The sequence below is a fragment of the Trachemys scripta genome, chromosome 10, assembly GCF_013100865.1.
Source record: "Trachemys scripta elegans isolate TJP31775 chromosome 10, CAS_Tse_1.0, whole genome shotgun sequence".
NCBI classification, from domain to species: Eukaryota; Metazoa; Chordata; order Testudines; family Emydidae; genus Trachemys; species Trachemys scripta.
The window spans coordinates 72,854,086-72,881,738 of record NC_048307.1 but is presented as its reverse complement, the minus strand read 5'-3'; the positions used below and the strand labels follow the sequence as shown (position 1 = coordinate 72,881,738).

General features: G+C 43.2%; 1 protein-coding gene across 5 annotated transcripts in view; it reads left to right on the top strand.

Moving 5' to 3' along the window:
- AKAP13 (A-kinase anchoring protein 13) overlaps positions 1-27,653 on the top strand; it is a 339,157-nt gene that overhangs the window by 180,400 nt on the left and 131,104 nt on the right. For all 5 annotated transcript variants that reach the window (XM_034783693.1, XM_034783692.1, XM_034783688.1 and 2 more), the window contains 2 exons: positions 95-3,065; positions 8,548-8,624. In XM_034783693.1, coding sequence (XP_034639584.1) covers positions 95-3,065; positions 8,548-8,624 — 3,048 coding nt within the window. The remainder of the gene's footprint in view (positions 1-94; positions 3,066-8,547; positions 8,625-27,653) is intronic.

Below are 27,653 nucleotides of genomic sequence, written 5' to 3'. Positions count from 1 at the left end.
AATGGTACAGGTGACTGATAAATCAACGTGTGCACTTTGAGAGTGTGACATACAGCACAACAAACAGTCATAGTCTTTATTTCCCTCTTTTCAGACTGCAGCCAAACACCCAGAGCCTGAGCTGAGAACTTCAGAGGATAACTGCAATATAGGAACAGAGGCGGAGGGTTTTCTGGCTGCTGCAGCCCCCCTCTTGGAAGAAATGCCAACAGAAGGAAGCAAAGAATGCCCTTCTGCACTGGTTAACTTTGATGTGAGGCAGCTCTCAGCCCCAACGGGCCACCAGGAGAACCAATGTGACAGTGGGAGTTTGGAAGTGCTTAACGACACATCAAGTGATTTGTTGAGCCTGGCGCGTATAGAGAACCCAGGGTTTTCCTGTGAAAGTAAAAATACAGCTACGTTGAGTAAAAAGGAAGAGGAGGGACCAGCCGCTATTGTAGACTCTGGGACGGTATCAGATAAAAATGACTGCACACTGATCTTGGCTGCTGGAGTAAACGGTGCTGCAAGCCTTCCATCCTGTGGAAATACAAATGAGGAAACCGGAATGACATCCACTGGAGTTGTTTTGAGTCAAGCCAGCCTGTGTAGTAGAGATAATACCCAACAGGAAGTGCAAATCGTTGAAGAGTGCACAACTGAAAGCTCTCTTCCTGTGGCTGAAACTGCATGCAAAGCCCTAACGCCCTGGGAGGGTGTGGATGTGGCTATGGGCCAGGCAGAATGCAAGAACTGTACAGGGTCGGTGGATGCTGTTTCAATCCAGCAGCATGTGGAGAATGGAGAAGATGAGACCCGGGGTTCAGGAACTTCAAGTCTGAAAGAGCTGCCCCCAGCAGGTGGGGAGTCGATCCATGCTACTGAGCCCTTTCTTGCGGCGTCACCAAAATCTCCAAGAGAAGGTGGGGAATGTGGAGATGGACAAGGGATGCAGGCACAGGAAAGTGCAAATGCACGTGTCGACAGTGATATTACCCCTGTTGGCCATGGGGAGACAAGTGGCAGCGAAGAGAGTGGAACAGACCCGAACACCAAAAATGCAAAGATTGGTTTGCCAGAGGGCTTAGTCCAAGGTGAACCCCTTGTACAGCAGAGGCAGAGTATGATTGCCAACCCTGGAGAGGAGCTGCTGGTTGTGACTGAAATAAAGGTTTCAGAGAATGCATTGAAATGTGATCCTGTTGTTTTGGAAGTGAATAACAATAGTAAGAGTGGTGAGCAGGGTGTGCAGGTGGAAGATGGAAACGCAGACCTTGGGCTGAATGAACTGGTTTTGAGTGACAATGTGGAGAATAATTCTGAAATGAAAAACAGTCCCCTTGACAGGTCTGGTCCAAGTGATGCAGAGACTGTGTGTTCCCTTGAAAGCAGTAAAACCATTGCAATTGTAGCTGAAGGCGAAGGTGACAGTGAAGCCCTTAAAAAGATGTCACTAGGAACTGAAACTACCAGCAGAGGAAGCACAGATTCGGCAGAGGAACGCCAGGGGTCTGCTGGCACTTGCCACGCTGAGAATCAAGCTGTTTTAAAAGGTGAAATGTGTGACACTGCTTCAGCTAGCAAATGTGAGCCTGGGTCACAACCTCCATTTGACGCAGGTTTGTCCTCAGCAGAAAAAGAGCCTCTGCAAAACCAATTGGTGGCATCAGAAAGCATTTCTGAACAGGAGGGGGTTGGCAAGCAAATCAAATCAGTCTCGTCTCCCTTGTTTAAAGGAGATGTACAACAGGGACAGGCAATCGGTCAGGAGAGAGATGCTGCAGTGGCACCTCCAGGACAGGAGGCGTCTGTGCATGGTAATGATCCTGTCTTCTCTTCATGTGGCATGGGCACAGAGCGTATCCAGGATAATTTAATGGACACACCCTCTGCAATTCATAATAAAGAATCTAAACAAAACCAGGAAGTAGCAGCAGTAGCAGAGACGGCAGTGCTTGCTGAACCGGACAGTTCTATGCAGGGTAAGATAACCGCAGAAACTAGTTTGCCTAAAGACAGTGGGGGAAAAGAGGGCTTTGATGAGCAAAGTCTGTCACAGCCGGCTGAAGAGAGCAAAGCTGAACCCAGTCAGGAGCGGTGTGAAAATGGGACACTTGGCAAAGAGAAGTGTTTGTCCGAGGAGCCTGCTGCTGCTGCTATTGTGAAATCCTCTGTTTGCAGTCAGGGCGAGGAGTCTGCAGCGAATGACAGTAACGCAGATATTGGGCTGAAAGGGGAAATCTCCTGTCAGGAAGCAGATGACAATGCAACAGTGGATGCAGAAGAAAGTATTGTACAAGGGTCTGAATCTGAGTACAAATGGCTGGATGCGAAGAATGACCCTCCTAGCGACACAATGTTGAACCAAGAATGTGATCTCAGTCAGGGGGCACAGGGAGGCTCTCTGCAAAACAAAGCACCAGAATTAAAGGAGGTCTCTATTATGGAAGCACCTTCTGTTGCCTTTGAGAATAAGGCACCTTTAGGTGTAGCTGAGACATCCACCGTACCAGGTGATCCAGAAGAGGAGGAGGAGATGAACAATGTACTCTCCAGAGCATCGCTTCAGCCTATTGCAGAAGAACCCCCCTGCGACAGCGACTCCAGCACTGACACCATCTGTTTGGCTAGTGAGAGCGAAGCTGGGTCTGAAGTGAAAGAAGCCCAGCGACAGGTCTTGGATTGGCCCAACAAAGATCAAGAGGAGCAGAGCAATGGCGTGCTGGAAGCGTCTCTCTCACAGTCACATCCATACAATATAAATGCTGCTGCTGAGCTGACAGATGACGTGGGGGCAAAGAGCTTGGTTCCAGAGGCTGATGGCTCCTGGCTGGATAAAGTTGCCAATACGGTGAAAAGTCCCGATGGATTTGTTTCTATATTGGAAACTTCTTCTCTCCCTGAGTCCGCAGTTGGGAATCTAGAGTGTGTACCTGTTGGGGTTCTCTCCCCATCCCCTCCTGAAACCCAAGTGATTACGGGAGATATCCTTAATGGAGAAATGGATTTAAGTTTGCAGTTTGATGAACCAACGAAGAGGGGGGATGCAAACTCAGAAGTGCTAGGATCTGAGTCTGTTACAGGTAAGCAAAATAGTGTCTTGTTCATTTTATATAGCACCATATGTGCACATGGCATTTCACATGCAAATAAAGGAAGAAGCTCTCTGCCAGAAAGAGCTTCCAACTTAAAGGAAATATTTCTTGCTTTTAAAGAATGAAAATCAGGCTATGGTGGGTAGAGAAATGGGTGTCAGAGGCCAGCCCCGGGAGGGGAATCCTGCCCTTGGCAATTCTTTTCCTGCAGAGACCAGAAATCTGAAATAGATATAAAAGGGTTACACTACAAGTACATGTCTCTAGGATTGCATCACAGTTAGGAAACGGTCTTATATTTATGCCAAAGTATTTTAGAGGAATCTTTAACATGTAAATTATGTTCCCTAGTAGGAAAGAAAACAGTTAAATGGGAGTGTGATGCTGAAATTTGCTGTGTGTTTGTTACGTGTTTCCTTCTGGGCCAGGTGCCTTAAGGTTTTGTGCTAACTTGACTCTTTCCTTCAATTCTGCACTGTATTCTCTGCGAATCTGGAGTTAAAGAATATAACAGTGCTGTATTAAAGCTTCCTTACCGGTCAACTGGAACAGCTGTGAGTGTCATTCTGAACTGGGCAAAGACGCTTCCTAATTGGTGGCATTGAGTCATTTAAAAAAGAGGGGGAGAGAACACATCTCTCCACCCACTTTTCCTGACTCTAAAGCCATCCTGGAGCAAAGCCGCACTCTTTTCCACTGTATTTAAGCAGTGCTGGAATTCAAACGCTCATTACTCGTTCAGTGCAACAGGCAAGGATGAAAGATCAGTGGGGACCTCTGATGAGTGATGTCATAGGAGATAAGTGACTGCATCAGGAGAGCTTTGGCAGAGTCAGTCTATGTTCAACAAGAGCAAATAGGAACCATCAAAAAATAAAAACAAAACAAAACAGCAACTCTTCCTCTGATAAATACAACAAAAAATAACTGACTTTTGGAGTCTTCCAGTCTGGACTGAAATCACAGGTGACATTTCTACTGAAGCGCACAGCTGGTTTGATCCAGGCTTTATATTACACCTGTTCAGGCAGCTGTTAAATGTAAACAGCTGACCTATCTCTGTGTTGCTCTTATTTAGTTATAAGGAATCTATAGGTAAGACGTATCTTTCCTTTAACAAGCTCAAAACAAAAGACTAATTCAGAATTCTAAAGAAAATAATCAAAATAGATGTAATGTATCCATCAACCCCAGCCGTTTAGAGGCGGGAGCTGTAAAATCATAGAAATATATGACTGCTTTTTACTGCATAAAGGGAAGAGATTTTGTCAAGTAGAGTTGTGGAAGGCGATTTATGTTAGCATTGACTGGCAGCACAATTGTGGGTACCTGTTCTTTGGGGCAAGGGGTGGTGAATATTTAGTAAGTTTTGGTAAATTTGGGATTTTAAAGAGTTTTATTAGTCATAATAAGTTATCAGCTGCTATGTAACAGGCTTGTTTACATGAATCAGAAAGCTCCTTTAAAAAAGAAACTTCTATTTTTGTATTGTGGCAGGTTGACATTTCAATAGAATGGGAGTGGCTGAAAGTCAATACCTGGGAATGCTAATTTCTTCTGGGAGCTCCTTGTTTTTTTGTCTCCTGGTGTCTAAATCTCTGTAGCCAAGATTTAATTCTATACCTGCTGTTGGATATACAGGTTTTTCATGCAAGATATTGTATAGAAATCGAAGAGACAAGGAATTACAGTGTAGTAAATTAGCGCCTATATTGAAAAATACAACTTGTGTTTTTATAAAAATGTTAAAACATCATTCTAAGCTAGGGTAGGGAAAAGGAAACTGGGAGGTGATTATGTTACAGATTTCAAAAATGTAAAAGGGAAATAACACAAGGATCCAGCATATGTTTATCTCTTCTACCATAAGAAAAACATGGTCACAATCTGAAGCGGCACAAAGGACAAATTAGGGTAGAATGGCTTCTCCCAGGGATTATTGGAACAATCTATAGAATAATGCTATGTGGGCACAGACAAGACATGGGTTTAAAGCAAAGACCAGAAGATGTGTTTTCTATTATTATTATTATTGTGGTTGGTGTGTGTGCGTGTGTGTGTGTGTGTAGAGAGAGAAAGATGGCATTTAAACTTTGTGTGGTGACTGCCCTACCTGGATAACTTATTGTCTTGTCAAAGGAGCAAATTACTAAGTACTGTGAGGTTTTTCAAGTTTACTTTGTTCTGAGTCAGAACTTATCTTGGCAAGTAGGGACGTGTATATATTTATTTTGCGGTTAGGGATGTAACTGCTGCTCAGCAGAAAGAACCAAAATCCTTTTCTGACAGACTTTGGGCTGGAGCCCTTCTGAGAGTAGAGGCTCGGGTCAGGGGGATGCTTCCCAGAAACACACGTCAATGGGGATTTTTTTTTTTTCATTGTCATCGCTAAATTGTCACAGTTTGTGATGTGCAATCAAAGGATTTTTCTCAGTGAGAGAGGCAGGGAAAGATGCAAGACCATCTAGCTGTGTAAGTTTATATTCACTGCTTGTGATGACATCACTCTCTTTCATCTCATCCCCATGTCATGTGATCAGTTTAATAAGATTTAGAGTCTCCAAAAGCAAAATCAAGTCTGCATCCAAACAGCTATTCAGGGCCTGGTCCTAAAGTGCAGTGAAGTCAAGGGGATACTCCCATGCCTCTTGTAGAAAGTCTTACGGACCTCATGCAGTACCTAGGGGTTGGGCCTTTTATTCAGCCCTGAATTACCCCTGTGAAATGGGATTTTCCATGCAAACTATTTGAATAGTGCATATTTGGCCTGACTCGCATTTGGGCAAGCAAGCAGTTGGGGTATGAAGCCGAAGTTCGGACACCCAACAGATAAGACGACTCACACTGGCCTGGTTTCTACCGTAACTAAATCACGAATAGCGTGCTTTGTTCTCTAGAGATTCCCCTTGAACAAATTGCCCTAATGGATCTCCTGGCAGGTATTGGCCTTCAGAGAGAATTTATTGGCTGGCATATGCTTAATTTCCAATAGTAGAATTTTACCATTTCTACTTTCCAGCACCTAACCACGGGGACAGAAAGGTTTGACTGTCCAGAAAAATGCTAGTGAAAACCTATTTCAGCAGCTAGGGTGGCAGGTTCCAGTGCAGACCAGTTTTATTAATATTAACAATATTATTTAAAGTGCTCCATGCCCGAATGCCTCCATGATGTATTTCAACACTAGTTTATGGGTTTGGGATATTCATTCTTAGTAGAAGTGCTTGTGTTCTGGAAGTAAAGTGCACAAAACTTGGTTCTTCCAAATCACATGCTGGACCAGTCCAAGTGATTATGTGGAAGCCCACAAGGTCCAAACCCGGAAGTCAGATTTGGCTGGGTTAATCCATATATGTAAACAATGCTCAGCAATGATTTGCGAAGATAAAGTCCTTAAATTATACATCGAGCCAATCACAGTTGTATAGGTTAACAACAAAAATAAGGCCTGATCTTGCTCCCATTGAAGTCAATGGATGTTTAACTGTTGGCTTTAATGGGACTGGGATTAAACATGTCCCTTGCCCTTTCTTCAGGATCTCAAAACACTTTACAAACATGAATGAATTGATCCTCACAACCCCCCTGGGAAGGAGACAACTATCATTATGATCCCCATTTCTCAGATGGGGAAGCTGAGGCACAGTCAGTTTAAGTGACTTGTCCTACGTCACAGAGGAAATCTGTGGCAGAGCCAGGAAGAGAACCCTGATGCCCAGTACTGTGTTTTAGCAACAAGATTGTTCCTTCCACCCCTATACTTAAGGGGCACATTCTTGCATTCATGATAGAAGCCTGTCTGTTCCCCCTAAACATAGTTCCTTGTTTATATGTGTAGCCTGGGGCCCCAGGGTGGCTCCCTTCCCCTCTATACCCTAGGGGAGTTAGGGTACACATGCTGGGCATTAACAGGCTGGCATTTCTTGGGGGCCCATTCCTGCGGCATTATTATCCTTTCCGTCAGCAAATTTCAAGAGTTTGTGAGGGAGGGTCACCCTTTCTGGCTGAACTCTCCTTCTTATCATAAATACATGATCACTGGCTGTTTTGCCAACAAACTGGTGTCCCCTGGGTGATTCTCACATGTGCTCAGAACTACTGCTGAATCGTCTCTGGGTTTTTAGGCGGTTCTGCTGTTAACAACCCATAAACTCATCAGGTCTTTCTATCAGATACCACAACGTTGTGTTAATTGCTAATTTCTTCGAATTAGCACAGCAAGCGGTGTGTAGCAAAGTATCCTTAGTGCAAGCTAGTCTGTTTTAAGGGCATTATCAGTGCCAACTACTTTTTTCAGTGGTTTTAATTTAAGATGGAACTGTGGTTTCCCACAGCCTCCTTTTGTACAAATGATCCACTACAAATTGTTAGTTAAAAATCCTTTTGATTCCTATAGTGCTCAGTTACAGATGGCTAGGAGAAGAATGATGTGCCTAGTGGTTAGAGCAGGGAGACAGGTGTGTTGCGTTCTGTCCCTGGCTCAAGCACTGACTCACTGTGACACTTCGGTCAAATCACTTCACCTCTCTGCACTGCTGTAGAATGGGAATATTTATATAACTCGCAAGGGGGGGGTAGTGAAGCTTCATTCACTGTCTCTGAAGTATTTTGTAATCCATGGGTCTTTAGAAGTGGAAATTGGTTTTAGATTTAAGTCCTGGTCTGTGTAGGTGTCACCAGACAAAAATGGTTATTTGAAGTGGGAAAAGTGCAGAGAGAGAAAACGCTGGTGTAAATGGCGATCGTTTAAGTTTTACATGTTAATTTGCTGGGAAGAGAGGACAGTGGGGACACAAAGTTTCTCTTGTGTTCCATCAACACCGTTACCAGGAAAAAAAAATTGTCCAGACAGTTGCCAAATTTGGATGGAAACTTGTCTTACTGCCCTCTGGGACCTAATTCACCACTTCAGGTTAAGGAGAAGAGGCATGTGTTGAGAAGCTGGCATTGCATTAAACACTTGAAAGTTGAGAAAACGTTCTTGCCTCCCACCTGTCTCCATGTTAGGGTAAAGAATCATAGAATTGTAGAAGATTAGGGTTGGAAGAGACTCAGGAGGTCATCTAGTCCAACCTCTTTCTCAAAGCAGGACCAACCCTAACTAAATCAGAGAAAAACAAATACCGGTATATACTTTTTGATCATACAGAAGGAATAATGGAAGTAAAGTCTTCTTTGGTGTAAGCATATATGCAGATATAACCTAGATTTCAAGCTTCGCATAGAGCCATCTGTAGAAGTCTAGTCCTGTGGTTTCTGTGTGCTCACTGCTGTTTCATAGTTTCCTTCATTCACAGACACTGTAGTTGTAAAATTACTAACAAACAAGCAGCAAAGTCAGGAATGAAACCAGCTGTTGGAAGGAAAATAACGCCTGTCAAGTTTTTTAGAACTTTTTGAATAAACAGAAAAACAGCAGCCCTGGGGGAAGTTTGTTTAAATCTTCTTTGCAAACCTTCTTTCCTTGCAGAAAAGCTGGAGATGAAAACTGAAGATGAGGTGGATTTTTTGAAAGACCTCGGAGAGCATGCAGTTTCTGAAGAAACAGTAAGTGTCATTTTTGCATCTTTATCTTGTACTTTGTAATGCTTTAAAAAGGAATGTCTGTGCAGCTGTTGATGATCAGCTGAGTTGCTGATTTCCTTTCCTCAGCTGCTGTGAAGCTAAACATAAGTTATACATTGTGGCTTTTCTTTTTAACCTTCTAAAAATAGCACTGATTTTTAGGCCTCCTTATTTTTGAAATGGTATTTAGTTTAAAATAAAAAGACGATAAAAGACAAATTAAAAAATCAAACCCACAAAAAGTTTTGACGGTCTCATAATGTATGATAGATAACTCAGGTCTGTTGGTGCCCCACAATATGAGGTTGTCCAAAGTTGGGGAGGTGAAAGATTCCCTCCTCCCCCTACAGTATTACTGTAGCTCATGGTGTAGATAACATAAAATGATGGTTCATAAGTGTGTACAGAGAGAGAGCATGGTCTAGTGCGGGGGTCGGCAACGTTCGGCATGTGGCTCGCCAGGGTAAGGCCGGGCCAGCTTTATCTACCTGCTGATGTGGTAGGTTCGGCTGATCGCTGCCCCCACTGGCCGCGGTTCGCTGTCCCAACTGGCCCAGCCTGCCAGGGTGCTTACCCTGGCGAGCCGCGTGCCGAACGTTGCCGACCCCTGGTCTAGTGGATAGAGCACTGCACTGGATGTCAGGAGATCTAGTGTTGTATGTGACTCTGCTCTGTCCTGTTTCCTTGTGTAAGTCACTTCATCTCTGTGCTTCTGTGTCTCCTCCCACCAGTCATCTGTTTAATTGTTAATTCGTCAGGGCAGAGGACTATTAACTATGGTCTGCTCTATGCTAGAAACTTAGGTTGACCTAGCTACATCCCTCAAGGGTATGAATTTTTCACATTCCTAAAAGACATAGTTAAGCTGACCTAAGCCCCAGTGTGGACAGTGCAAGGTCGAACGAAGAATTCTTCTGTCGATGTAGCTACCACCTCTTGGAGAGGTGGATTTACTAAAGAACCCCTTCCGTCTCTGTAGTAAGTGTCTATGCTATAGTGGCGCAACTACAGCTGTGATGCTGTAGTGTTTCTAGTGTGGATGTAGCCTGTGTGTTTGCACAGTGCCTAGCACAGTGGCACCCCAATTTTGATTGGAGTCTATATGCACTACAGTATTGCAAATAAATAATAAGCATAAGCCCAAATACAGGGCAAACCAAATCTGATGGGGAAGGGGGAACCATAAAATGGGAGACACTAGGAAAAAGATCAGGCAGGAAGTTTGAAATGAAGTGGGGTTATTTTGTGTTAAACATTTTCTGTCACCGTCAGCTATCACCGTTTTTGAGGATTCATTACAATAATAAAAGCTAGGGTATTACATTTGTTTGAGATGGAGTTAAGTTGTAGTTTAAATCAGCCTTCATGCATTTTGCTCTGTTATAAGCTGTCTTTCTTGATGTTATCTGTCCCAATTGTCTTTGAGGCATTTTCAGTAGTGTGCGTATGCGCTGTTTTAGAGCAGCTGTGTTTTTGTGTTGGTTTATAATTAAGAAGCTAATGTTATAATAGTAAACAGTATAGAGATGAAGTAGCATTACAGGGTGGAGCCCAGAGAATTCGTCTCTGCACATTAATGAAAGCTCTTTGGGTGGTAAAATAATCTTGCCAAAGCAGACAATAAAATCAGGCTTATTTTTGTATGTTTTTAACAAGTTAAGGCTGAGTTTGTAATTGTTAACTTAGCGAGTTAACCAGGGAATAGTGTTGTTAACCTTCCAATCTAAAATGTGTGTGCTTCGATAAATGTCTTTCATTATCATAATGCTGTAGTGTAAAGATGCTGACTGTTCTTAACCCGCCCCTTATAGATAATTTTCATGACTAATCCCTGGGTGTCTGCTTGTATAGCAGGATCTATTTAGACAAATGCAAAAAAGAACACACCCCATATTTCATTTATTTCAAGCAACGTGCATCTCAAAAGAGGGTCAAAAATAAAGGTACTGAATTTAGGTTTGTTTTATGTGTTTCATAATGTAAGTGGTATGATACTTCAATATAAATCTGGCTGCAGCTTTGTCCTGTCCCTTTGCTTCCCTGCAGAGAGAAGGAGCATGCTCAGATTAGCCAACCTCCCCGGCCCCTTTTTAAATCTGGCTTTTCTGGTGTGGGATTGGGAGTGCCAAGAGAATGGAAAGTTTGCTGCAGAAGGAGTGACACAGTTTCCTGTTGCTAAGTTCAACAAAAACAACATAACAACTGTACTATATTAAGACCATTTAAAAAAAAACAGCTGAACATTTATAAATAGAGCTTAATTCACACATGTAGGTTTAGCTAGTGGCTAGGTTTAGGCTGGGGATGGAAAGGGGAGGAGAATCACAAAATATAGATGTGCTGCTCTCTCTGTTCTCTCTTACTGCTTTATGTAGTGTTAATTTCACATAGCCCGGAATTTTTCAGGTGTCCGTTGCCTTCTCATTAGTGGGCCATTTGGTGGTTAGTAAAAGTGGTTTCTTAGCTTGCTCCAAATAGGGACTATTTTATTGTTTGCACCTATTCATGGGTTTTGTTTATCAAAGATTCTTTATTGATGTTGTTGGGAAGCAAAGCGAAAGTAACCAAATTTTTCACATCTGAAATTTGCGTGGTAGTACAGTATTTGCCTATTTATAATTCAGAAATAAACTTATGTGCAGAGAACAGTAAGCACTGAACTTTGTCCCTAAAAGAGAGACGCTTCATTGTCCTGAGCCTGTTGCATGACATATGCGAACATGGGGGTGGGTGGAATTCTGTATACCTCTTCTTATGGTTTAGTCTCCTAGCCAGAGGAGTGATTTGATAGCTGGTGCACAGCGATTGTACTCACTTGAGCATTATCTGTACAGTTACCTATCCTGTCCCAGAACACTTTGCTTAAATATGGATCTTGTGCATGTGATGGAAAAGCTGCAGCTGAAAAGGATTTAGGAAAAGGGTGGCTTTGAGGGTAGCAAATATTAAGAATATAACAGGAAATGGGTACATGAGAAGATAGTTCTGAGTGGAAGCTTCTGAATTTAACAATCAACATTGGATTTGGCTTCTCTGTACACAGAACCACACACTGTCTTTGAGTTCATTGATATAAATAGCTATAGTTGTCATAAATACTGTTAAACACGACCTAGGAAGATCTTCTTTACTGTCACAATGATTGGGCTGGGTGTTCCAAAGTACCTGTCCATTGCTGCTCTTTGCCATCCAATAATTATTTGGAGATGAAATTGTTTGCTCTTCCATTCTCCTTCCTGTAAGGTTTCGCCAATTAAAGTGGGCTTTTAAAGTGGGCATTTCTCAAATGCCCTAAAACTGTTTCCTTAGAGATTATATTTGTTCAGTTTTAGGTCCAATTTTGGAGCAAGAATTTCCCAACTTGTTCAAAGAACTAGGGGTCACCAAATGAAATGAATAAGCAGCAGGTTTAAAACAAATCAAAGGAAGTATTTCTTCACACAACGCACAGTCAACCTGTGGAACTCCTTGTCAGAGGATGTTGTGAAGGCCAAGACCATAACAGGGTTCAAAAAAGAACTAGATACATTCATGGCGGATAGGTCCATCAATGGCTATTAGCCAGGATGGGCAGGAATGGTATCCCTAGCCTCTGTTTGCCAGAAGCTGGGAATGAGCGACAGGGGAATGGATCACTTGATGATTACCTGTTCTGTTCATTCCTTCTGGGGCACTGACACTGGCCACTGTCAGAAGACAGGATACTGGGCTAGATGGACCTTGGGTCTGACCCAGTATGGCCGTTCTTATGTTCTTCATGCATTTATCAGTATGTACTATAAACTGTGGTTATGTCTGAGATTTAATTAGCTACTCTTTTGTGTCTCCTTTTGTATTTTGTTTCGGGAACATAAGTGGAATTGGGGACGATAGCAGGATATGATCAATTCATGTTAAACGTTCACTTCTAAAACTGAATGACTCTAGACTCTTTGTCCAGGGGTCAAGACATACTGATGGGAAATCATCCTAGCTTCGATACATGGTTATATTCAAGCTTAGCAGACTTGACTTAGTTTCAGTAAACTGACGGGATGTCAGATCATTTGTGCACTGACAGCCTTAAATCTTTATTAAGTCTCTATTTTTTGAAGAGTTAAATGAGCCTGATTTTGTGTTTGTATTTAGAAATGGAACCTGGTAGCTGTGGGCGGTCAAATAACACTTACTGCTTTCTGACGTACATTTCCCCTTGTGTTGGCCCCAGAAATAAATTGCAGCTGTTTTATTCGTTGAATTGCTTTGTGTAGCGGTGACACAATGGAAGAAATTGCCTTTCTTGGTTCTTGCTATTTTTTTGAGTGTCCAAGGCTGAGGGTAACAGTTGGTAGCTGGCCAATGAGAACGCAGAGATGATTCACTTGGAGTTCTCCTTTTTGCTTATTATTATGTTTATTTACCATATATTGTTGAGTGTTATGCACCCTCCCTTTAAAGGATGGAAGGTTTTAAAGGACTGTATGTATTTTCAGCAAAAGGAACGTTGCTGGTAAAAGTAGAATTTGTAATGATCTTTGCATGGAGGGAAGCTAAACTAAGTAAGCCATTTGCACTTTTCCACATGTCCACTGGCCCAGCTTCTGCAATAAGGAAACAAAAATGACAGGTGCTAGCCACATCATTTACTTCATTGGTAGGTGCTCAGGTACCATGGTGATGGATGCAGTAGATGCTTGACTACAATATACTAGATAATGCTGCTTATATACCAGGGGTCGGCAACGTTCGGCACGCGGCTCGCCAGGGTAAGCACCCTGGCGGGCCGGGCCAGTTTTATTTACCTGCCGATGCGGCAGGTTCGGCTGATTGCGGCCCCCACTGGCCGCGGTTCACCGTCCTGGGCCAATGGGGGTGGCGAGAAGCTGCGGCCAGCACATCGCTTGCCCGCGCCGATTCTTGCCACCCCCGTTGGCTCGGGACGGCGAACCGCAGCCAGTGGGGGCCGCGATCGGCCGAACCTGCCACGTCAGCAGGTAAATAAAACTGGCCCAGACTGCCAGGGTGCTTACCCTGGCGAGCCGCGTGCCGAACATTGCCGACCCCTGTTATATACCCTTCCATAAGCCTTTTTGTTCTGTGTTTGCACAGTGCCTGGCATAACAGAGTTCTGGTCCATGACATGTCTCCTGGGCACTGCTGCAGTACAAATTATTAATAATAATAAATTGTTGTTTAACTTTCCTTCCAGCTTAATCTCCCACATTTGAGGTTAGCACTTAAATTCAACTACAGCACTTAGAAGAAATGGAATTGAATTACTAAAGCTAATAATAATAGGGTTACTTATGTGAGACATATGCACCCAAAAAACACAAAAGGAAAATTCTTTTACGATCCAAAACAATTAGTAACATAAGTGTATCAGTTTTAAATTTTAAAACTGCATTTTAAAGCATTATATTTGAAACCACCTTCTCTTTTATTTATCCACAAGCCCTGAGCTCAAAGCTATTTACTTACCTCATCTTAATAATTAAATAAATAAACAAACAAACCTTTAAAAAAAGCTGTTGAATTTTTCTGTAGCATTATTTTTATTATTTCATGTAGCTTTTAGGACAGGGGCACCTTTTAGACCCTCAGGACACTGGTAGCTCTGCCACTGGGATGCCTGAACCACTGCCCCACAGGGAAATGAGAAAATAAAATTAAGATTTTCCAAAAGTGACTAATGATTTTGGGCACCTTAATTTTGGGGGGGTTCCAACTTGACACATTTTAAAGGGACCTGATTTTCAGAGGGTGGGCTCTTAGCACTTTCTAAAAGTCAAGTTCCTTTTGAGGCATCTCGCATTAGCTATCCAATAATTGATGTGCTCAAAATCATTAGTCACTTTTGGAGATTTTGGTCATCAGTTTATTATCCTTGCAATATTATGCGTCATTCTTTATTGTTAATACCCCTTTGTGGCTCCTCACAATGAAGGATCCATTCAGGGGCAGCTGCACCAGTGACTCATATTGTGTAGTGAATATCCCAACAGGTGACTGAAGCAACAGTAGCAGCTGTAGTAGTATTTTATTGGACAGCCTGACAACCACAGCCAGTGCCTTTTCAAAACTGGGCACCGTGCTAATAGAACAGCAGAAGTGTGTTATAGTCCCCACTTAAAATATTGACCAAGACATTTGGAATGATGTAAATGAGCAAAACCCAGAATATATCATGGGCAGTGAAGACAAAGATTATGTTGAAGTTGTAGCTAATTACAGGCATTCCTGGTAGCGATGTCTACAGTTAAGGTTGCCCACTACTTCCCATCATAAGACCTCATAGAATATCAGGGTGGGAAGGGACCTCAGGAGGTCATCTAGTCCAACCCCCTGCTCAAAGCAGGACCAATCCCCAACTAAATCATAAGCATGAGTGGGCACGCTTCTGTTGATTTTTGCTGATGCACATCTCAGGGACAGGGCATAACCAGTATTTGAACCCAGAACCACTGACATCCAAAGCTGAGGCACTAACCCTAAGCCATGGAGCCTTGTTCAGAATTGTTTATAAGTTTGACAGAGAGTAACCATTCAGGCTGGAATTTTCCATGCCCGGTGTTGGCCTCAATCTGAATTTTTTGGGGGAGGTTTTAGTTAAAATGATTCATCTGTTTCTGAAATTAAGGAAAAGTACTTTTTGATCAAGTTTTAAAAAAAATGCTTACAACCATTTAATTAAGGAACTCTAGTGCCCCCATGCTTTGGAGCAGGGAATTGAAATTTGGCAGGGGGGGTCGCCCTGGTGTCAGGGTTGTGCCTTTTGATGTTTCTGTGAAAATCTGTCCAAATTTGGCCAAGATATGACTCCAAAAAATGTCAGTTTGAACATGTTCAGTAGAAAGTTAGTTTTGCAGCTAAATTCTCCAAAGATTCTGACTGTACTGAGCCTGCTTCAACCCGGATGGCAAGGGCTGAGTAAACTTTCTCTATACCTGCACCTTCTGGCAGCCAGGGACTAGCGTGGCACCCAGCACTGGAACTGAGCATTAGAACACTGTCTTTTGCTTTCAGAATATAGAGGGGTGAGGAATTGGGAGGTAGAAGGGTCCTTACCTCCTTGAAAGAGTCATGGAGGATGGGAGATGAGAGTTGGAGGATGAGGGGCGCAAAGAGAGTCAGGAGCCGGTGGAGGGAGGACACAAAAGGGGGCGGGGAGAGCAAGTGGTAGAATTTCTGTTTTATATTTTTGGAAATTACTTATAATAAACAAACAAAAAGAGACATTAAAAGAATGTGAAGGTTACAAAGTCAAGGACATAAAAGTTAGGAAATGCCAAAATTAAGGGTCGTCACTACAATCCTAATTCAGCCTTCTTGTTAATCTTTAATTACATGACTGCATAGTATATTTTCTGTTCAACCCCACCTCATTCAGTGATTGTGTAGTGTGGAAAATGTCAATTGAACGTCCGAAGTTTGGCAGTTATAAGCAACTGAGAACCTTAACTGTAGGTGGCCGGCCCTATGTTCTCTGGCTATTAAATTCTTTGTGCCATTTGCCTTTTTAAAATGTTTTACTGCATTTGTAACGATTATAAATGTGGAAGGAAGCCATGTAGGAGAGATGATCCCGCTGAAATAACTTGCAGTTCTTGAAGACGATGTTGCTTTTCTGTGAGTGATGCAATGAGGATCAATCTCCTCCACCCTTCCAGAGCTGACAAGGAGAGGAACGGGGTGGAAGAAATGAGCCAAAAATGGGATGTTTTATCAGTGTTTCCATTACCATGTATTCTACTTACTCTAGTAAGGGTGACACACTGGGCCAGAACTTTAGTCCAGTCATCGGCACAGACCTTTCTCACACCCACTAGTATCCTGTCTCTAGCTGGGTCATTCACAGAGCACAGGCTCCTGTGGTCTGAGGGGAAATTATGTCAGATGGTCAAACTTTTTTTTTTTCCTTCTCATTTTTAATCTCAGTGTCTTACTGAATAACATTCCCTTTTATGTTTGTTAGCTTTAAATGGTAAATATGTTCTGATTTCAGTTTTCCCCTCTCCGCTGAACTACACAAAGGCGATTTTCACTGTTAACGTTGCCTGAGGATATGTAGTCCCCCGCCAGTGAAAAGCCTGGTCACCTCCAAATAGACTTTAAAGTCAGAAGGGACCATTGTGATCATCTAGTCTGACCTCCTGCACATAGCAGGCCACAGAACCTCACCCACTCCTGAAATAGACCCCTAACCTCTGGCTGAGTTACTGAAGTCCTCGAATCATGGTTTAAAGATTTCAAGTTACAGAGAATCCACCATTTACTAGTTTAAACCTGCAAGTGACCAGTGCCCTGTGCTGCAGAGGAAGGCAAAAAAAACCCAGCATCTCTGCCAAACGGACCCAGTGGAAAATTCCTTCGTGACCCCCAAATCTGGCGATCAGTTAGACCCTGAGCATGTGGGCAGGACCCCCAAGGCAGATACCTGGGAAAGAATTCTCTGTAGTAACTCAGAGCCCTCCCCATGTCCCATCTCCATCAGTTGGGGAGGTTTGCTACTAGCGGTCACCAGTGGGCCACATCCCATTGTAGGAAATCTCACCATACTATTCTCTCAGCTCAGATGTTTGCCTTTGGATTACCAAAGCAGCATATTCCACAGTGTGTGCTTTCTAGAGTTAGAATAACTATAAAATGTAAGGAAACTAAAATAGTGACTAGCCTGAGACTATCCTGAACAAGTATTACCAGAACTCTTTCTCTTTTATAACTCGGCGGCAGGAAGGCTTTCACAGTACTCATTTTTTTTTCTTCCCATGTTTTGTCTATGATGTCATAGTTGAGATTTCATTCATGCCTACATCCCAGTAATCCTTAGTTGAATATAATAATGTCCAAGTTCAGATCACAGGATTCCTGGAAATCAGTAAGAGGAGCAGTACCATAAAGTAAGGGGCAAAATCCCAGATCCAGTGCCAACACCATATTCACAAGCTCAATACTGGACAATTCTGCAGGACTATGAAATGGATGAATGCTCATCCCCAGAGCCCAGGTCACAGAGTAGAAGCCAGTAAGACTGTTGTCGTATCTGCTGGTGGCTTGAGATGGCAGATCCATGTAGTATCTAGGTTGACCAGATGTCCCGATTTTATAAGGACAGTCCTGATTTTTGGGTGTTTTTCTTATATAGGCTCCCATTACCCCCCACCTCCTGTCCTGATTTTTCACATTTGCTGTCTGGTCACCCTAGTAGTAATGGAGGGACTTACTTGCACCTGTCTCTGCAGAGTAGCATTCTTTGGTGACATGGAAGAAGCCACCACAGAGCTGGGCTCTGCAGATTGCAAAGGCTGTTGCATGGGGTTCTGATTTTCTGGCTTCTTCATGCCCCCAGACCCCCAACTCCTTCAGATTGACCTCTAAGATTCCCTTACAAAGCTGAGTTCTTCATCATGCTGGGTAGACGCACGCCTTCCCCAGGATCCTCTTGTTGCACCGGGTGGAAAGGGGCCAGAATAGCTTTGGTTCCACTGCCAGAAGATTCTCAGCAGTCCCAGAGACAAGACCATGTTAGCTTGTGTGTGGGAGCCATGCTCCTCATTATTACCTCTTTGGTCCAGATTTCCTGCCAGTACCAGTCACAAAGGGTATTTACCTGTTAGCTTTTTCATCTTTGAGTGTTGAAGCTTGGTGAGGTAGGTGGAGTTCCCATTGCATTCTGCAGAGGCCATTCCTGCTGAACAAAACCTCTAAGGCTGTGGTGTAAAAGTTGAGATGGAATATGGATGTAGTATTTGGATCTTTCTGTAATACTTTTGTTGAACATTAAGTAGAAGAGATTAGCTCTTGTTAAGATGTATAATACAGTAGCACCCTGACACTCCAATCAGTATCAGAGCTCCATTTTGCTACAAGCTTTTACAAACATATATGTTGACTGATTCTCAACCACAAAAAGAACAGGAGGACTTGGCACCTTAGAGACTAACAAATTTATTAGAGCGTAAGCTTTCGTGGACTACAGCCCACTTCTTCGGATGCCACAAGTACTCCTGTTCTTTTTGCGGATACAGACTAACACCTCTGCTACTCTGAAATCAACCACAAAAGGCTTCCAATCTGGGAATCTCACTCAAATAGCTCACTACTGGTAAATAATGGTTTACTTTCTCTTTATGTGGTTAAGTTATTGCTGGGTATTGATTTTTTTAAAATTGTTTCCTATATTAACATAGCTGTGTAATCAAAGGTATCCTCACAATGGCATGTAAGAGCTGGCATTAACAATGTTTTTTGAAGAAATACTGAATTGTACTTAAATGATTAGGAGAACCCAGGCATCTGGACTCTTTCACTTCTACTTTAACACTTCCAGTCTTGTCTTGTTATAGGTGAAGTACAATAAACATAATTACCACATAGTTAACTCCTACTCTAAATATAGAGAAAAGCTGATACCAACTTCAGAGACCAAATGCTGATTTTCAGTGGAAACTTACATATTATGAGAAGTGGGTATTTTTGGAGGTCACCTTATAGAATGTTTACTTTTTACATTTGTTTCCATTCTGGTACTTTGGAATTTGAAATCGGCACTCTGTAACCTGGATAAGCAAGGACTTACTGCTACATATAGGCTAAGGCTAATTGGTTATTAGAATGGTTTAGCAAGAATTTATAGCCACGAATTCTATGCTGTGAACAAAATGTGACAAAATTGAAATGTCCTTTAGCTCTCTCTCCATCCTGGGAAGATGTTTACAGACTTGTTGACGCTCATCCAGTATGCTAGTTCTCTCTCACAAGTATTCATCACAAGTGGTTCCCAGGACCCCATCAGAAGAAGAATGTTGTTATTTTGTTGTGTAGGAGCACATATTTTATAGCAGCAACACATTCCATAGCCTGTGCTATGATTGGTATTGCTGCTTTTGGAAATGAAGTATTTAATTTCAGGTGATACAGAGAAAGTCACTGCTAAACTCTTGAAGTGTTACACAGACCAGTCTTAGATAGTTGCCTGTTAGTTCGTCTGATGTATGGTTGGGCACACTTTCTGTGGATAGTGTGAAGAATTTTTCTTGCTGGAAGCAAAGATTAAAAAAATACTTAGTTAGACCTGTTTAACATCTTTCAAAAATATTGTGAAAAATGTTTCAGCACATTTTGACCAACCCTATATTTTATAGATTTTCACTGAAGATCCAGTATCTTAAATCTCTAACCTTGTGGTGGTATATTATTCACATATGTTGCTGGAGAGTAATTTGCATGGAGAAGTTCCTGCTGTTTCATCTGTAGACTGATATTGTGTGGGTGTACTTTATGGACTATCCCTTTGCTTCCTATCCCTTGTTTTGAAGACCCCCATGAGTCTGGTGGAGGGCGATAGTGAGAAGAAGGGGAAGAGGGTGGGAAATGGTAGTGGTACATACAGAGTTTAAAACCCTTTTGCAGTACGGTGAATTTTCTTGTTTGTGGGACAATGCAGAAGAGCAAAAGTGTGCTACAGAGTTTAACTGACTACCAGATTTGGCATTGGGGAAGGAATTCATCCCTTCTTCTGAAAGCTTGTGACAACCGTAGGACAAATGCTAGCTAGATGTTGGTTGTTACAGCATCTCCAGTATGTTTGTTTTCCTATCTATTATTTTTGCTTGGCACAAGGTTTACTTTGCACTGAGCGTGTACTGAAGCTAGCAACCTGATAACGCCTGTGAAGATTTTGTTTGTGAATCCAGAGTTCATAATATGCATGAGCTTCATTTAAAAAAGTGTAATCGGGCTGGCTGTTGGAATGTTGTTGAAAATTGGAAAGAGCTCAGAAAAGAGCTACAAGAATGATTTGTGATCTGGAAAACATGCTTGATATTGAGAGACTTAAGAAGCTCACTGTGTTCAATTTATCCAAAAGAGGATTAACAGGTGCCTTGATCATGATAGAAAAGTACACGTATGGGGAAGAGATTTCTGGTAGGAGACGTCTTTTTAATCTAGCAGAAAAAAGGCATAATGAGATCCAGTGGCTGAAAGCTGAAGTTAAACATATTCAGACTAGAAAAAAGGTACACATTTTTAACAGTGAGTGTTGTTAGCCGTTCGAACAACTTACCCTAGAGATATGGTAGATTCTCTGTCACTTGTAGTCTTTAAATGAAGGCTGGATGTCTTTCTAAAAGATATGCTGTAGTGCAAATAAAAGTTATGGATTTGATGTAGAAATTTCCAGGTGAGATTCTCTGGCATGTGTTATGCAGGAGGTGATGATAATTGTCACTTGTGTATTAGGAAATCAGACACAGGGATGGAATTCTGGAGAACCCAGATATGGCTGTGAATGATTATTCAAGAGATGAGCTGGAACCAGTGTCCTGGCAGTGGATAGACAGTTAGAGGCTGGTGGTAATAACCAGGAATGACCCTTCCAGACAGAGAGGCTGAAAAGGGTTGTGCATCAGAAGAAAATATAAAAGAAATGAGAGTGAGAAAGAAAGAGGGAGGGGAAGAGAGAGAGCGAGCATTTTATTTAAAGCTAGAGTGCAGATTAGAAAGAGAAGTTCTTCTGTAAAGTATTTCCATTCATGCAGTGTGAATTGCTATGACAATCTGTTTGACATTTTACCCAGTGCCATTAAAACACTTTCTCTGGAATTATGGAATTGAAACCTGAACTTAGCCTCAGTTTCTTCACAGAATATGTTTAGTTTTTGTTCTCTCGCTCCAACCTTTTCCCCTCCCCCCCACACCCTCCCTTTCTTTTGTAGACTTTAATGCTTATTTTTGCAATATCTTTTTATGCAAAGGTGAAAATACTAAGTCCTATTCTTCTAAGGCAGGGGTTGGCAACGTTGGCACGCGGCTCGCCAGGGTAAGTACCCTGGCGGGCCGGGCCAGTTTTATTTACCTGTTGATGCGGCAGGTTCGGCCGATCGTGGCCCCCACTGGCCGCGGTTCGCCGTCCTGGGCCAATGGGGGCGGCGAGAAGTGGCGCGGGCGAGCGATGTGCTGGCCGCGGCTTCTTGCCACCCCCATTGGCCCGGGACGGCGAACCACGGCCAGTGGGGGTCGCGATCGGCCGAACCTGCCGCGTCAGCAGGTAAATAAAACTGGCCGGCCTGCCAGGGTGTTTACCCTGGTGAGCCGCGTGCCAACGTTGCCGACCCCTGTTCTAAGGCCTATGCCCTATTGCTGCCTGATGCCTTGTATCCATTTGTGTGACCTGGACTGACAATCAATTGTAAGTATAGGCCAGAAACCTCACAGAGCGTTTTTTGTTTTTTTTTTTCAAAATGTTTCTAGGATGACAGGAATTTCAAAATACCCAGTCAAGTGGCAGCCCAGATGTTCCTCTCCCTCTCTGCCCACAGAGGACTAATGCAGTGCATTGTTCTGTCCTCACTTTTGTATACCTGGATTCAAAGATAGCTTAAATCACCAGTGACTTGATTCTTGGTGGCTTCTGCCTTGTCTCTACAACTACAACATTTGGTATAGTTGGCGATGACTGTTTAAGAATGGCCCCCAGAATGGAATTGCACAGATTGGGGTGAGGGATTGGAGTTGCAATACAGGATTAAAAATCTATTTATTTTAGGTCTATTTTAGGTGCTGTTGTCAGAGTGAAAGGGTTAACTGTACCTTTGACACTCACCCCCTCACCCACCACCCCCGAATCCTTGAGAGCACCCACTTAAGGTTTCAGGCTGTCAGCTGTCACCTCTCTTGGGCAGAGACATGCATCTGTCCCTCCGTCCAGACTGGGGGTTTAGGCTTGCAGCCCCTCTGCACCTCACTGTGATTTCCCCAGCAGATCCAACCAGGGTCCAGCAGGTGTGGTTAACCTTCCTCTGGTGGCAGTGTACACCAGTTACCAACCAGCCCTCACAAAGCAAATATAAGGTCCTATTCATTTGCTGGATCCAGAAATAAGGCCTTTGTCAGTTCAAACTCAAAAACTTTTTTCTGTGTTTGAGTCTCTGGGAAACAAAAACAAAACATTTGAACCAGTATATGCAAACCTCTCCAGGTGCTGGTACCTCTCTAGAGTTGTTGAGTCTCAGTGTCTCATCTTAATTATCCCACACTGTTTTTACTTCCTGTAGGAGCTGTGGGAACCTTCCCCCATGGAGTAGAACATAAGCATACGCAAACCATTCATAAATGTAATAGAGTGGTCCCCAAAATATTGCATGGGGTTGCAATATCGGTCACACCTGTTACCTTGGTGTCCAAGTGCTTTGTATTTAAAGAGCTTCAGCTAAGTTATGGGAGGGCCTCGGTCTGGGATAGCAGAAGGTGCTGCAGATCAGGATTTGAAGTGCATTTACATTACTGTGATGAGAAACCTTCAGCAGTGTCTGCCCTTGTTATGCCTGACTACAGTCAGCACCAGCAGCCCAGCCCCTCACTTTCATGGGCACTGAATTCACTTCCAAATTAAGGAAGTGTCTGCTTGGCAAATCACTGGATGGCAAGCCAGGGTGTGAATCAACAGCCCTCCAATTTGCCATGGATTAATGTCCCATGTGGACACGGCTACAGTACAGTGAAAGCTTAGTGTACTGGAAAGTGTAGTACGCCAAGCTGCAGTCTGGGACTCTCACTGCATTGTAGCAGAGTTCACATGAGACATTACTACATGACAGGCTGGTGCATACCCTGGCTTGCCATGAAGTAACTCACCGTGGGGACTTCTGAGCTTTATGGAGAATTTCTGTATTCACCCTCATTTATACCAAAAGCCAAATCACATCTTCAGATGCAGATGCTTCTAAAATGCATGGGATGATACTGACTTTTCTGTTGAAGGAGAACCCAGAAGTATGAGTGGGACACCAGAACAATGTTTCTTTTTACCACCACTTAGGACATTCCCTTCACCAGTTTGTTGTTGTTCCTGTGGTCTGTGTTTGGCCACCATGGAGCCTGTAACCAGATATGACTCAGTTTTTGCAGTGGTTTAGTGAAGTACATCATAACAGCAGTGGGATAGCGAGAGATGTTGCATTGGAACTAGCCTGCTTGCAGTTCTTGTCGTCTTATTTCCCTCTCCTCTCAGCTTGCTTGGGGTTTTTTAATCTGTTTTGTATGTACATGTATTTAATGAAAAACAAAATTGGCACTATAATGGGATTTCTAGTTCTAAATGGCCCCAGAAACATCTCCTTTGAATCACCAGTGAATTTAGCTGTTCCCTCCTCTTCCTGTTGATCATTTAAGTGCCCACAGTGTGCTCAGTGCTGTATAAAACAAAAGTGACGGCAGTTCTTGTCCCAAACAATTTACTCTATATAGAATAGATGGAGAACCAGTGTTGCTTTTTTGGGGGGAGAAGAACGTTTTTGGGGGGGCTTTTTGTTTTGTTTTGCTTGCTCTGTGGGTGTTTTTTTTTTTTTTTATAGGAACAACTCTCTGGGCAAGTTCTTGCAGTAATGGCAAAATTAAGCCTAAAGCAAATGGTCATGGTTTAGCTAGAATCACCTTAAGAAAAGGCTTTCTCTTGGAAGTCTTCCCCATCCCTTTAATACAGGGATGCAGGAAGGTGCCTCTGTGCATTTTGTATGGGCTTGTTACTTTCTTCAAGTGTCATATGCTTCCCTTTCCTACAGCGAGTGCCCTTCTGTGTGTCTTTCTGGTAATTGAGTTTCTTTTACCAGTGTTGTAACAATGATCTGTTTGTGTCCCCCACCCGCATTTCGCTACATACACAATATTGTGTATTCCCCTTTCCATTACTGCTTATCCTTGTTGGTGAGATAAGAGGCAAGAAAGTGAAGCCCTGCCCTTTCTAACTCATTAGCTCTAAGACCTGGTATGGAGCCTGCTCAACATCAAGCACGGTGACTTGTTTTTCTTCTGTCTGAGATTGTACTTGCCTCCGTAAATTAGAGCGAGAGCCGAAATTCAAATTCACATTCAACTTTTAGCTCAGCCTCCACACACAGCTGGACACATTAAAGAGAATACCTAAAAGCAGTTAGGAGGGATATTGCTATTGCAGATTGGCATATAATACAATTGTAGAAAGGTGGACAATAAAACTCCTGCTTCAATTTTCAGTCTGAGATCTGGCACCCAGGAGCTTAGAAATCTCTACGATCTCTTCTAAATGCTGCAGCACAGTTCTCAGTGTTGCTTATCAAGCAGAGAAACATTGATGGATATGGACAGCTGGGGTCTGTTGTCATCACTGACAAGTATTTCTCAAGTATCAGAGGGATAGCTGTGTTAGTCTGGATCTGTAGAAAGCGACAAAGAGTCCTATGGCACCTTATAGACTAATAGACATAAGCTTTTGTGGGTGAATACTCACTTCGTCAGATTTGTCAGTATTTCTCAGTCATTTTCCCCCTTCCCTCCTTTTCTTTTTGACCTTGCATTTCTTTCCCTGTGATTGCAAGATGAACACCTGCATGCCCAGAAGGAGGACAAAGCTGTTTGCCTCACGGTTGTGCTTGAGCATTCTCTGATATTTGGTAAAGGGGAATTTTCCACCACTTCACTCACAGAGGTGCAGCCAAAGGAACAGGTCATGGTTGCCACAGGGGAACTGGAATAACTTCTTGCCAAGCAGGAGCTTGTTTTAATGGAAAGATGCCTTTTAATGGGAAGGGTTGTTAATATTCGGTCCCCTGGGATCAAGGTGGAACAAATATTGTACTTCTCTTTATTTGACAGGACTCTTAGTTGGGGATCAGACCAACTTTCCATCCTCAGTAACAGGGGATTGGCTTGAGTTGGGTTGGTGCCTCTCCCTGTGTGAGAGGTTGAGAGACCTGTTAATTGTGGGATGAGAGTGCTGTCTCTTTGGGGATGCCCAGAAAGGAGTGAGTCCCTTGTGGAGTGGGAGACCCCAGAGGTTGAGCGGAGTTGGGTTTTATGGGGCAGATTATATTTTGCGGGACTGGGGGCAGTGGGAGGCAGTCGATTTTTTTTGGTAAGAGAGACCTCGTGCTTACAGCTTGCCCTAGAGTATCTATTTGGACTCTCATCTGGAGCACTCCACTGCTACATTAGGGTGGCTGAGATGGTTAAATAATGATGCAACACACTGGAAATGTGGATGCTGAGGTGGAGATATTGGTTGCAAGGTTTGGGTCCCTCAATCCCTGTAGTAGTAGACAGAGGGAGACAGAACAGGGGAAGAATAATGTAGTGCCGAAACTGGAGCCCTGAAAGGAAAACGGGTGCAGAATGCTGCAGCCTGCTTATTAAGTGGTATATCTTGGCAGTAACACACCAGCCCCTGTGCTCTGTATCTGCACTGACTACCTGTTGGTTTATTGGAGTGGTTTAAGGGGATGTAGATGACCTGGAATCTGCTTTCCTGTCTTCCTATGCCAGACTGCTGCTGCAGGCAGCAGAGATGCTCAACCTGGAGCTCTCTTGGTAGGAATGGCACCTTAACTCTGTATTTAACTTCTTTACTCCCTACTGTTCCCTCAGTCTGAAACAGGCTCGAGGGCCCTCCGCATGTCCCATTTCTCTGCCCAAGGTTTTGGGGAGGAAAGGAGGGAAGGGAATAGTTAGGACAGGGCTTTGCAGTTGGTTGGCTTGCTTGTCAGTTTTGGTAAATGCTTATCCTTTGGGGGAGCTGCCGGGTTTTGTGTTGTATTTTTAAAATTGTCAGGGGCATCTGGATCCCAGAATATGCGCTTTTTCTCTTGCTCCCTTTTTGCTATAAATCTAAATAAATAGATTGATTAAATAACTGTCCCATTAGGGGGGAACCCAACACTTACAGAATGCTCTGACCAGCTCCTCACCCCAGTCCTTTTCAGTGTATCCCACTTGCTTCTAATTTGGACTTTGCCTTTGGGATTTTCTAGGCTGACCTCTCCTTCATGGTATTAGTTTTTATTCTGCTCCAGGTACCAGTGTTGCCTCTTTGCTGTATGGCTCCTCGGATTCCTAAATCTATCCTCCATTCAAGTGCAGGGCAGGCTCTGCCTATTTCAGATAAGTGAGCTCTGTTTGCATTAGGTTTTCTTGTTGTTACCATTCTTTTGGGAAAGTGTTGCTGCAAGTAAACAGATATCCAGCCAGAGTTTAGTAACACATGATAGCATAAAAACAAAGGAGTTTTAAAGGAAAAAGCAGTCAGCTGCGTTCAGGCCAGAGGAGTGCGAGGAAAATTCTCTGAGCATTGCATGTTCTCTGAGCACTGAAAAGGTCTTCATCAAGTACCTACTGATACTACAGTGCAAGAGCTTTCCCAAGTCATTCTGGTTCCTTCTCTGTTAGGAGAATAAAGCTAACAGACAAACTTTATTCCACCCAGTAGCTGAGCTAAGTTTCTCGTTGATTTCTAACTGAACTTTAGGTTTCTGAGAAAAGCACAAAAATGAAATGTATATACGTACTGTGATGAGTAACAACTATTCCCCAACTGGTAAGTAATGCTGTCTGGTGGGTTAGCTACCTTTGGCAGGTCTGCTTTTTAAATATATGGTGTGTCACCTTTTATGGCAGATGTCTGGGGTCGCAGTACTGAAACAGCAGAGGGGTGGTAGGCTGAGAGTGAGGTTATTGGCAGAGCTGTGAGGGGGACAGAGGGTAAGGAGGCCAGAGGTGGAATATCCGAGGATGCTGCAGGTCAGAATTTTGGTACATTAGCAATGTGCTACGTGGGACCCAGGACTAGAATAACAGGGAGTGCTACAAGTCAGGATTAAAGTGCATGAACAGTGCAGTGAAGGCATCCCTCTGGGCATTGCATTTTCTTGGTTTTATATCTAATGCCAATGATTAAGAATTGAAAAAGGAAAAGGAGCTTCTCAGTTTAAGCATAGTCTGGCCGTCACCCTTTTAGCTTTAATGCAAGGAGCATGGCCTCGGTCGGCCTCTTTACCAGGCCCCCCGAGGGGACTGTCTTTAGTGCTGGAGTTAGGGGTGAGTGTCGGGAGAAGGACACGACTAATATTTCTTTCCAGATTTCTCTGAAGCTGACCTAGTCAAGAGAGCTCAAAATGGCAACAGCTGTTGAAAAAGCCATGATTGTTTGACTAGCCCAGCAGATGTTCCCATAAGGCATTTATGTTGTCCCAACCCCAGTGCAGTGAGGGAAGGGGATGGAGG